The 12,548-nt window shown below is 50.2% G+C and overlaps 1 protein-coding gene across 1 annotated transcript in view; it reads right to left on the bottom strand.

The window, feature by feature from the left end:
- Positions 1-1,225: 1,225 nt before the first annotated feature.
- Positions 1,226-12,548, bottom strand: part of RBM6 (RNA binding motif protein 6) — a 92,281-nt gene continuing 80,958 nt past the window's right edge. Inside the window, exons 7-19 of the mRNA XM_045297713.1 lie at positions 11,773-12,027; positions 11,243-11,403; positions 10,495-10,592; positions 9,702-9,744; positions 9,437-9,518; positions 8,823-8,908; positions 8,218-8,364; positions 7,216-7,311; positions 5,613-5,876; positions 4,605-4,679; positions 3,921-4,018; positions 2,131-2,257; positions 1,226-1,470 (exon numbers count right to left, since the gene is read on the bottom strand). Of these exons, the coding sequence (XP_045153648.1) occupies positions 1,345-1,470; positions 2,131-2,257; positions 3,921-4,018; positions 4,605-4,679; positions 5,613-5,876; positions 7,216-7,311; positions 8,218-8,364; positions 8,823-8,908; positions 9,437-9,518; positions 9,702-9,744; positions 10,495-10,592; positions 11,243-11,403; positions 11,773-12,027 (1,658 nt within the window). The 3' untranslated portion in view covers positions 1,226-1,344. The remainder of the gene's footprint in view (positions 1,471-2,130; positions 2,258-3,920; positions 4,019-4,604; positions 4,680-5,612; positions 5,877-7,215; positions 7,312-8,217; positions 8,365-8,822; positions 8,909-9,436; positions 9,519-9,701; positions 9,745-10,494; positions 10,593-11,242; positions 11,404-11,772; positions 12,028-12,548) is intronic.

The following is a 12,548-nucleotide window of genomic DNA, read 5'->3' as shown; positions in this document are numbered from 1 at the left end:
AAAGCCTGGATGCCAGAGAATGTGGGCTGTTTATTATCACACCAACAGCCAAGATGAGCATGGGGGACGGAGGCACCAGGACTGCAGCACACAGGTTGAGAACTGATGCTTTACAGAGAAGTTTACAAAGAGTTTTCCTAACAGTTCTCTTCTGAAGAAACATTTTTTCTTGCAATATGTGCAGAGTCATATGATCTAAGTTTTAAGGAGCCTGGTAGTGTACTGGCTGCTCATCAGGCTGAGATCCGAAAGGAAGGTTAGGGATGACAAAAGGGGTTGTCTCCACCCAATGCCCGCGCTACACGAAAATTAGCTGGCCGTGCCACGAGAGGGGTTTGAGACAAGCCAGGCAGGCGTGAGGCACCAATGGGGAAGAGCCCAATGCGCGGGTGCAGAGGACGGTCACCTTGGCGACGAGCACAAAGCAGACAGGCAACCCCGTGTCACGTCATGTGTGCACTTCCACTCAGCCACCAAGCACGGCCAATAGCCTCGACCCACCGTGCAGAAACAGCGCAGGCTCGCTCTCCTTTGGTTCCCGCATCCCTTTCCGTTCCTTAGTCCCCTCTCCAGGTGGTCTTTCTCGCTCCCAGGAAGCAATTGTTTCAGTCTCGAACACTTGTGCTCCAGGGGCAGCGTGCGCTATCTGAGATGGTATTCCCTGAAACGCCTCTTTCCCTCATAAAAGTCACGTGGATTACAAAAGTGCTCTGACATGCAAATTCATTCAGTGTGGAGAAGCACGAACCAGGGTAAACCACCCCAAGAAACCTACCAGTTCAAAACCACCGGCTGCTGGGAGGGAGGAAGACGGTAAAGATGGTCAGTCTTGGAAGCTCGCGGGGCACTTGCACCCTGTCCTAGGGGCCCTGTGAGCCGGCATCGGCTCCATGTCATTGCAAAGACAAACAAAGCCAACCCCCCCACTTCTGGAGCAAATTCTGTGAACTGGTGTGAATGACGGGAGTGCGGAAATCTCTTTAGAGTCTTGGCGGTGGCAGGAGGCGGAGGTGGGGAGTAGCTAGAAGGGCCCAGCAGTCACTGCTGCGCGGACCTGTCCGGGTGCTCACACTGTGGGGGGCAAGGGGCAGCAGCCAGCAGGCATTTGGAGAAGTAGCCCTAGTCCCACTGCCCTCGTGACAACAGGGATGGCATCCCTCTTCTCTCTTGCCCACCTTCAGTGCCACCTCCCGTCCACCTTGGGGAGGTAAACGACAAAGAATAATCACATTGAAAAACAGTTTATTTAAAAAAGTTCTAGCAGCAAGAAGAGTAACAAAACAAAAGGAGACGGACAAACAACACAAGGAGGAGGCTGTGTCCTGTGGGACTTGTCTCCGTCCTTTAATCAAGTTCTTTATACCGCGCGAACATGACTCTTCGCACGGCGTCTCGGTAAGTCTCGTTGGACTGTCTCTTGCTAGTTCTTCCGGGGGCTCCCCCACCGGGGCCCCGCATCTTGCCTTCAGTCTGAAACACAAAGACAGATAGTGAAGTGGGTCCTTATGGGTACACCAACGAAAGCCTGGATGCCAGAGAATGTGGGCTGTTTATTATCACACCAACAGCCAAGATGAGCATGGGGGACGGAGGCACCAGGACTGCAGCACACAGGCTTCCACACCGGACACACGGGGGCGAGCAACCAACCGCCCACCACTGTCTCTAGGGGGCCATGCCTCTCAGGGAGACCCATGTTTGCTTTGTGCTGCTATCTTAAGCAAGCACAGCCCTTTACTGATACCGTCTCAGAGATGTCTTTGCACCCTTCGTTCCCTGGTCTTTATCTTCCAAATGATAAACATTTAAAAAGTTCCCAATCAGCCTATTATTCCACCTTCCTGAATTCCACTGTTTTATGAGTAATCAAAGTCCCACTTCAACTTTCCCTTGCCACTGCCAACTAATCACACAGGTCCCAGCATGCTCAGCTCCAGCCCAGGAACGAAGACAGACAGACAGAGACACACACACACATACACACACCAGGCTGAGTGCTCACGGCCTGTATACCAGCAGCAGAGAAAGCATGGCCAGGAGGCAAGGACACGGCTCTGGGCCACAGAATGAGACAGGTTAAAAGAATATTCAAGGTTCATGCCACCCCAAACAAGATGGAAACCATTTTACCTCTTCTGCTGAAGCCAAGCCAGGCTGGCCATATCCCAAGCCCGTACCCTTCTTCCAGCCAGTGGCCTGCTGGACACAGCCTCCTTTGCTACTGTCGATACCATCTTTACCCACAGGCTTCCGGTCACTGCAAAAGAAGCAGACATACTTAGACACCATAACTCTCAATGAGACCTGCTTGCTGCCCCATGAGAACCTGTGCTCTTGGTTGAGCTCGGCCTCCTATGAAATACTTGGAATGCCACCTGTTAGGGGTTTGTGATAGACACCAGGAATAGAAAAGGTCTTTTTCTGCTCCCAGCCTAGCCCTCACGCCAAGTGAGCCCTCAGGGTTACGTTAGCCATCTTCCTCTTGCCTAGGGCGCATTCCTTCTTGAGTTGTATCCTCGTTCCCCAGACAAAGAATGGCTGATGGGCTATAGGACTGATTTGGTAGGCCACCCTAGCATTTCATACAAATGAAAATAGAGTAGGAACAAGAGTTTGCTGCACACAATAGGAAAGTATCATTTTATAAAGATTGTTCAAACACACACACATACATTTGATTTCGATTATGGGCTATGACACAAACATATATATCTCATTGTGGGTTGTGGTCACTTAAGTTGGAACGTAAGAACTCCAGCCCCTTTCCAGCCTCGTCAGGGGCTTGCTCCTTTGGCCAGTGCCCTCTCCACAGGTACAAACCACTCCGGCTACTGACGCTTTTGCTGAAGCCTTCTCACTGTCCACCACCACACCTCCACCGCCGGCTCAGGCCCCTCTCTCAGCGCCCACTGCTCCTCTTCCTTTCGAGGCCATTACTGCCGGCCCACCTCCACTGGTCACCTGATAGGAACCTGGCCATCATTAGTGGCTTCTCCTTTGATGCAGGCAACTGAGTGGTCAGCAAGCCAGGTGGATTTGAGCGAGCCATTCCCCTTCCTACACTGACACACTCCCCCCTTAGGCAGTCAGGATGTCTTCCTTGAATGAGCACAACCAGGGCTGCCTCGTGAATTTCATTACAAGTCTGTTCTCCATCCCCAAGATGCAAATCGATTCTCACTCCATGGCCCTGCCTTTAAGACGGTCTCGGCACGACACTCTCTGCTGGGCCAGGCTCAGCTCGTCATGTGACAACACACCCGCCACCTTCAGCCCAATGAGGCTACTTGCCAACCTGCCAAGTATCACAAATGCTCTCACCCGTGGTGTACGGGGATCCTGCTCATTGAGATGCCTGCCCTTCGGGCCCAATGGATTCCTATATCTGTGTGACGAGACACAGTACCACCTGAGCCTTCTTTAGCCTGTTCTTGGTCAGGGATGCTCTCTCTCCTTGCCCGAGCGAGCACTCCTTGCTTAGTGCACTGTAAGCACATATAGCAGGCTACCTACAGACTCTACCCCACGCTGGTGAGGGTCACCGCTCCCCACTTGGAAATGTGACGGAACATAAGCTCAGGAGGCTCCGGATCACACACGCGCACCAGCACCAACCACAGATTCGGCACTGGAATGTGAGAGTGGAAAGTCCCAAGAGCGTGACGTTCTTATCAGCCCCATAGGCACTGGGGAGAGCGAGCGAGAGGTTTCCTGACTGCGGCCACTCCAGGCAGCTGAGGGAGCCAGCCAGTCTTCCATGCAGACACACGTACGCCCGTGTAAGGCAGGTAATGCAGAAGCTGGCGTGGGACTTGTGCTCATAGTGCTCAGGTAGAGCTGGCATCTGATACAACCCCACCCCCCACCCCCAAACAGAGCTGGGAGAGGACACCATTGCACCATTGGGCCTGGAGGCTTACCTGTCAGTTTCCCGGGCGTATTTAATCCGTTTCCGTTCGGGAGAATCCAAAGATTGGAGCTTCTCCCTGCGATCATTCCCTCTTTCTTTAAACTTGCCCTGTTGGTAAGCAGAAGAGCAGACCTGAGCTTTCCATGTCAAAGGGCAGGGGCGGGAGGCTTTCTCCCATTCCAGACACTTCTTTTAATGAGAAGGGATCTTCCCTGGAGACAGTCCTAGAATCTCTTGTCCCTATTTACATTCCAGTAAGTGGGAAGAATAAGCGGGCATGCTCGGCCCAGCTGTGCGAGGCCTCCACAGGTGGTCCAGGTAGCCCATTCATTTGGGTCTCACACTAAACTACTCTCTCTAACCCATAGTCTATAACAATCTAATATCCTCCCCACACCAATCCAAGCCATTCTAAGGAGTCAATTTCTCAACTGAGTCAAAACCTTAGAAAAGGCAATGCTCTTTTGGACCCACCTGGAGAACTGAACGCCATGGCTTACGCATCAATGTTACTGGGGCATAATTTACAAACAATGAAACGTAGTGCTTGATGAGCTCTGACACATGTATGCACACCCTCGGGAGCCTCTTTGTTCTGTTCTCCAGTAAAGGAGCCATGTCAACGCGGCCAACAGGCTCTGGACCGAAGGCACAAGGGGCTGGATCAAAGGAGTGAGAGGCTGCCAAACTTTACCTCTCTTTCTCGCCTCTCCAGGTAGGCTAGCTCCTGCTCAGACTGTTTGATCTTCCGGTGGATTTCCAGGTTTTGCTGAGGAGAGAGGGGGTTCTGTGAGTACGGGTCTAGGAGAAGAGAGGTCCACCTTTTCCCGCTGGCTGCTTTAGGCACAGAACTTCTTCCACTGACCAACCTTCCTAAACCATCCCTGCACTCTGTAAGCAGCAAGCCCTAACTGGTCTTGCGTCAGGACTTCCAACAGGAGTCCAAGTGCTAATGCTGGCTTGTCACACAGATTAGGCATTCAGAGCAGCTAGTGCAGAGGCGGCTCTGTGCACTGGATCACGCCAAAGAAAGGAGTTGTGCTTCTGTCTACTCCCCACCGTCCTGGGGCAGCAGTTCAGCTTGTGGGTTCATCAGCTCTGTGGCTCCTACTTCCTGACATTGAATGACCTGCTATCCCTTTATCTGCTTCAGAAAGTGTGTGAGACAAATTACACGGAAAACATGGGGCCCCATTTGTCCCTTGGCGATTATTTAGTTTCTATGAGAGGAAGGACATCAGAGGAGAGTCATTTGACAAGTGCCATGGCTTCTGTAACTCACGATGTGGCCGACCCGGTGACAGAGTTCCAGCCACCTGGGGGGAAATCTGTACACTGTTGGAGTGGGATGGAACCACGCGAAGCAGCCAAGACCAAAGAGATGGGGTGTATCTGAGATCAGCTTGTTCACACTACTGGTAAAAAAGCTAAGACCATGAACACAGGAGCTTCTCCCCTGCCCTCCGCACATCCTCGTACTTGGTGTCCCAGCCACAGCTCTCTGGAGGTGGGCAATGCCCTGAAGGTAAAACTCATGAACTCATGAAAAAACCGTGGAGGAACAGTCCCTCACGCTTCCCAAGAATGATTACAGAGCCAGGGCTGAGGTGGGCTGAGGGAGGGCACGTTCCATTTCTTGTTCCCCACTGTACCCACCAAAGAGACATTTCTAAAGCGTAGGTCAAGTCTCGCCCCTTCGTACCTTGTGCAGGTCTGAGAGTTGCTGGTGTTTGATGAGAACCTCCTTATTGGGGAACTGCCTTCTGCAGAGCAGACAAGCCAGTTTGATCCAGTCAGTGAGTTTGTCTTCTTCGTTCTCCTTTCTGTTCAGCTCCTCCCTTTGCTGGGGCTGTGTTACGCGAGGCTGTGGGGGAGGGGCCTGCTGCTCCTCCTCTTCTTCTTCCTCATAGTCACTGTCTCCTCCATACTCTCCAAGGAGGCCGATGAGGGGGTTTACCACCTTCGGCTGCAAGGAGGAGGCCAGTGATGAATACCCAACTCAGGCTTTCTGTTGGGGTCGGTTTTCTAATACTCTGATACTGGGCAGCTGTTGTTGCCCAGTTCTTTCAGGTAGTCATGAGAACTGGATTCAAAGTGGGCCCAGCTGAGCCCACTGCCCTGTTTCCTCGAGCAGTGATCCTCAACCTTCCTCAAGCCACGACCCTTTCGTACAGTTCCTGATGTGGTGGTGACCCCCAACCATAACATTATTTTTGTTGCTACTTCCTAACTGTTGCTATGCTATTGCTATGAATTGGACGACCCCTGTGGAAGGGTCGCAACCCACAGGCTGAGAACCACTGTCCTAGAGGGAAGCAGACCATTCCCTGAGCAATGAGATGAGCTGGGTAGGCTCCTGTCCAAGTGACTCTAGCAAAAGAATGCTAAGAAGGAAGAGTAAGGGACGTGGCATGGGAAAGTCACGTCACACAGAAGAGGAGGTAACAAACACCTCCACGTCACTGTGACCCACGGAGGAGAGGTACGGTTGCTCTCCAAGGGTTTGAGACTATACAGGAGTTCAAGAGGGTCCCAGCAACCTCTCTAGCAGAGAGCTTAGGAGGGGACCAAAAGCCAGCCAAGAATAAGCACTTCAGTGACAGAAGCCACCTTAAAGGCTAAGATTAAGACAGATGCTACAAGTAGTTGAATTTCGAATGTGGAGTATGCCGAGATCATGTATCAGGGGCTCACAGGATCTGTTACACAGTGATACGTGGTCACTGGTCCAAGGCAACTAAAAATGGGGAACATCATTCACTCTGGGCAGGGGGCCGGCAGATGACACCAAAAAGCAGGACCCGCCAGGAACAGGAAAAGCAGCTTCCTTGGTCACGTAGAGAAGGACTAGTAGGACCAAGATAAAACTTAACAAGGGCCACGTGTCCCCTAGACGGTGGGAATGTGATAGGGCAGGTGAAGAGAACAACAGTGAACCACCGCTGATTTGCCAGTCAGAACCCAGCAGTTTCCCTGTGCTTACACTCGAGGAGTCCTTGCTGGGGGGACTCACTCACTCACTGCCACCGCGTCAATGCGGATTCACAGCGCCCAGATGAGACTGTAACTGTTTACGGGGGTAAAGAGCCCAGTCTTCCTCCCGTGGAGCTGCTTGTGGTTTGGAACAGCCAACCATTCAGATCGAAGCCCAACAAATAACCACTCCTCCACCACGGCTCCATATTGCTGGCTAGGCACAGAGGACTAAAGGCCCATCAGTGGCATGTGGCGGCAGCCTGTGAGCTTCCTCTCCCACCCAGGAACCACCCAGCCCCAGCCTGAGTCACTTTTGCGGCAAGTCTTACTGGAGGTGGACTCTCTTCCTTCTTCACAGTGGGAGGCAGGGGCTTCTTAAAGACGTCTTCTAGGGGGGCCTTCTCCTCACTGGCATTTTCCTGAAACTGATCAAAATCAGGGGTAAGCTATGTGATACTCATGGTGTACAGACTATCTGCAATGTTGCTATGATGGTTTTGAAACAAAGAACCCTTAGAAAGGGTCACTGGTGCGCATCAGGTGATTACTACAGGCCAGTAGGTGAGGTATGTACATGCACTCTCCTCTTCAGTCTATCACCTGTCTAGATACGCACCAATAGCCTCACTTTACCAACGAGTAGGTCCAGGATCAGGGAGATGCAGTTGCAGAAACTGAGCTCACACATTTAAGTCACCATGGCCCTAAAACCCACATTGATTACACAGGCACCCATATACTCTGTTTACACACTTACACACACACACGCACACACGCACACACAGTCTCCCCCTACCTCCATATGAAGAAAACACATACGAGGGACCTTCAGAAAGTTCGTGGGAATATGGAATGACAAGAGTGGACTTGTCCCACAATCATTGAGGGCCCTTGAATAAACAACGGCAGAAGCCATCGGAAAGCTAAGTTATGCACTCAATCACAAGCACACTCCTGCACTTTCTCTACTGCATAACTGCTGTCGGAGCTGTCAAAAAGATGTTGACATGCTGATCCTCTTTGATCCCTGACATAAGGAAGTAAACAGAGAGAAAAATAGAAATGCAAGGCTGAGCGCTCCATCCGGCGGAGTGAGGAAAGAGACGCAGTGAGAGGGACGAAAACAGGGCACAGTTCGACTGGGGGTTTTACATGACCGTAAAACCTATCAAGAGTCTGACAGAAGCCTGGAAAAATACTGGTGGCTCCAGGTATTCAGAGTCCTTGTCCGACACGGTCTGCCTCACGCCTGGAGCAGCCCTGTCCACACCGCCTTCATTTGCACCTGTGAAGATCTAGGAGAGCGCGCGCAGGTGCACACAGCCTTTTACCTTCGCCACGCCTTTGTCCTTTTTCTCTTTGCTGTCTCTTTTAGAAGTTTCCTTCTTGCCACTTGACTTTCCTTGGCCTGCAGGCTTCTTTTCCTTGATCTCTTCTTCCTCAGGGGACCCTGGGTCCTGGGGTACATACACTTCTTGCTGTGACACACAAGCAAAGAGTAAGTCCACAGAATGCTTCAGATGTCTAGGAAGTGCAAGTCTAGGAAACACTTTCGGAGGGAAAGATGAGCTGTCTCACTCACAAGCCTAAGAAGAGCCGACGAGAGAGATCTAAACACTCATTCCGGAACGTATTCTTACCTTGCAATGCCACAAGGCACTGACTTCTCCACAGAGGCTACAGTTAAGAAAAGGTCACCATCGTTAAAGTCTATCAGAATAAATTAGACCCAATGTAAGAGCCAGCCCTCGAAGAACACCAGACTAAGTAGGCGAACGGCTCCCTTCCACAAAAGTGAAATAGCCACTTTTGATGCAGCGAGCATCCAGAGAATCTAGGAAGGGCAGGGCAGGGAGGAGTGACCGTTGAATGAACAAACTATGGATGCTTTTCTAAAGAGGATCACTGACAAAGTAGACAAGAGCCCCAAACTTACCTGGGTATTGGGATCATAGTAAGTTCCTGCCAAGGGGTCATAATAGTAACCAGTAGCAGAATCGTATATGTAGCAATCAGATGATGCTAAAGGAAATGAAATTGGAGGTAATATTAGTCCCTGTCTAATGAGGTCCTCACTGGCGATACCCTAGGAATGAGCTATTCCCTAGGAACGAGCTAAGAATGAGGTTAGCCAACAAAGCAGTCAGACAGAGTACACTCTCTCCATGAGTATGTTCAGTCAACAGCATCTCGTCACCTCTGTGACCACAGGGACGGAGTTAGCCAGTCAAGTTGGAGTTAGCCAGTCAAGTCCAAGAGCACAGCACCACTCACTTCAGTGGTGCCATCTTCGACTAACCCACGGATGGACCTAGTGGGTGAACGGCAACAGCAGGGAGGCACACACCCCTCAGAGCCGTTTGAGATCAAAGGAGCCGCGTTTGCCCAGGCATAAGGGACGGAGAAGGACGACACATGGAAACAGGAAGCATGGGGAAGAAGTGGTCTGAGCCCGGTACTCTGTGGAGACGGCAATCAATGGCTATGAAGTGTCTACTGGCAAACAAATGTAGTCACATTCGCCCAAAGAGATAAAACAAGGTCACTTACACTGCTGTCCTGGGCGATGTGAATCTGAAGACCAGTCTGAATTTCTGCCACTGCCCCTCCTATCTCGGAAATATTTTTTACCCTATCATAGAAAGGCAAGCGAAAAAATTTATGGAACTCAAAAGCCAACAATCAAAAGCAAAAAATACAGCGCCAACCACAGAGTCAACTATCCTGTGCCATTAACGGTAACAAGCAAATTCAAGACCACTTCTTCAGCCACTGTAAGGATTTTAAACAAGCCCTTCCGCCTCTGGAAACTTACCTGGTAGTAGTGCATGTGGTCAGAAAGGTCCCCAGAATCATTTCTGTAACAAATGACACGTCGTGAGCCTGCTACCCCAAGGCACTTCAATTACCTCATTGATGTAGTAAATGAATTGACATTTGAACAATTCATAAACAAGCAAAATTCATATGGATATTTCCCAATGAAAGCCCAGCCTAATGTGGTCCAAGTGAAAGACAAAAAACAAAAGGCACCCTAAGGTGTGACTAAAATCACCCTAGCTTTACAGAGTGACTGAGAACTCTCTTCTCCATTTTCCAGAGAGAAAAACCAAAGCAGGCACTAAACAGATCTGGTGGTCCAGGGATCCCTAAGGAGAGGGTGGGAGAAGAAGCCGTGCCCACCCCTGTACACCAGCTGGGCTCTCTTGCTGAGGCTACTTCCCAAACCCCAACCCCTGCACACCCAGAAGATGGGGGAGGGGCACGGAGGAACTTGATGTTCTCGTTTTATGGGGTAGGAGTGCGGTCAGGGCGTGGGAACTCAGCAAGGCAAGGGTGATTGAGAATTTACTGGACATCCAAGACTGCCATCATCCCATGGGGCCCAAAGATACAAGGCAGTCAAGAAGGATATGACAGAAGTATCTACTACTACTACTACTTACAAAACAAACCTAGAGTCTTCACACAATTAAACAAGCAAACAAAACTGAAACATAGCTGAAGCACCTCCCTCTGAAGAGATGTCTTCCTTCCTGCTTCCCCAGTAAGGAGCGAAGCTTCTCCCCAGAGCTCGTGTGGGGGCAGCATTCGGGAGCCTCCCTTACCTCCGTTTCCCAGTGGCCAGGTTCACAGCGACCATCTTCCCATCAATGCTGAACGGTGGGTCAAGATTCTGCAATATCTTCACGACGCGAAGTGCTTCCTGAGGAATCAAAGACACTTGAACCCAAAGAGAGAAAAGGCTGCGAGCAGAGATGACAACGGTGTTCTAGTAAGCACGCTGACAAAAATAGGCACTCTTAATGAAGAACTGATAAAAGTAGACAGAAGCTCAGTTTCTGGAACCCATTTGAAAAATTAACATCCTCTTGAGCTAGGCTGCGATTCTCATGATTATCAGATGAGAGTTACAAAATCGTTTGTGATTTCTGGCAAGAAATCTAAGAACTCCCATGAATTCTATTACTCTCTCCACTGCCATAGAAAAGGGCCCTACAGCTAAAGCTCACGCCACGAGCAGCTAGTGAAGTGGCACCCGAAGGTCATTATGTCGTCGCATCAAATGGAGGCTGGCCACAACAAGCATGGGGCTGGCCCTCAGTTTCTTTACAAGTAACGAATTCTCCTTTTATTTGAAGTAGCAGTTGTAAATGACTCAAGACAAAAAGGGTACTACTGGAAATCCACTCAAGAGCGGGAAGTTATCTCACCCAAGTGAACATTCAACCCAAGAGCAAGAACACAAAGGGCCTATGCTACCGGGTAGTGAGGATTCCAGTGCTAGAGCAGTCCCTCAGGTCCCTGAGGCTCCTAGCCAGCGGTCACTAGAGCACCCTGGTAGAGAACGCTCACCGCATGGGAGTCGAGGTCGATGAAGCCGTAGGTGTGGCCCATGGGTCCGGTTCTGTTCTTGATAATGCGGACATTGGCAGTCGTGAGGTGGACGTAGGGCTCCAGCACTTCGACTATCACCTCGGGCGGGGTAGACCGATAGATGCGCTTCAGCATGATTGCTGACCACAAGCCGAGCACAGACACAGAGGAACAAACAAAATGGTGGGTGGGGTGGGGTGAGTTTCTGAATGTTTAACAACAGATGATTACCGCTGTGCTGGCTAGCATGGCTGGTCCCAAAACATGCAAACCAAATATTCTATTCTTTCCTTTACAGCACCAGGGCTTAGAAACCTAAAGTGATGGCTTACTGTGCTACAGTCGCTTGCTACGGCAAGGATGTAGATCCCTTCCCACGAGTATAAGGCCCACAGAAAGCAAGGGCCTATGCAGTCAGTCTGAGTACGGTTCTACTACGGGGTAGGGACATGGCTGGTACAACCGGCCATCTCTGCTTCACCTGGCACACGCCCTGACAAGCCACTTACTTTTGCTCTCTCCGTCCTGCCGGGTCTCCCCAGGCCATGGCTCCTTCTCTCGGTCTCTTCGGAAGTGAAGCCCTTCTCTTCGAGAAGGATACCTTTCGGCTTCTCTCTTTTGGTGCCCTAAGCGTGACTCTTGTCCTTCTTCCCGCTTCTTGGATTCAGTTTCCTTATCACCTGTTCTTGGGGGCTGGTTTTCTGATAATGCTGGTATAGATGTCTTCTGAGGCTGAGGATAGGTTATTAATTCCTGCTTTGCCTCTGTAACAAGGGAAACAGAAAGATACTCACAGCCTTCATACGAAACACATACCACCACAACAGGACTCCCTACCATGACTGCGATGTCTCCTTACCTGCCACCAAATACTCATACTAAAATGCTTTTGATACTGCATCAAGAACGCAGGCAGAGGGTCCCCTGTTAGTTCCTGGCAAAAGACTTTCACAAAGGCCATTAAGGCAGCACAAAATATAGTTCACAGAAGAAACCGAACATTGGTAAATTCCTATCTTATGAACCTACTATATACAATGATAAGATTCGGGGACCAAATTACCAAGGCTCTTTTGTAAGACCTCAGGTTCCCCCACTTTCTGGTTAGAAGCTGGGAATATAGCTCTTAAAATGCAATAATTTTAATAGGAAAAATGTCCTTTAAAACACAAGCAATTCATTTTAAACGTTCTTCTACAAGAAGATAATGTTTCTAGTTAATTAGGGGCATACTTTTGCAATTAATTAATTCTAGAGGGTTAACTGGTAGTCGCATGGTTCAAGA

The sequence above is a fragment of the Echinops telfairi genome, unplaced genomic scaffold (assembly GCF_000313985.2).
Source record: "Echinops telfairi isolate 266 unplaced genomic scaffold, ASM31398v2 ScPeMD7_7420;HRSCAF=8458, whole genome shotgun sequence".
NCBI lineage: Eukaryota > Metazoa > Chordata > Mammalia > Afrosoricida > Tenrecidae > Echinops > Echinops telfairi.
This window is presented reverse-complemented; position numbering and strand designations above follow the sequence as displayed.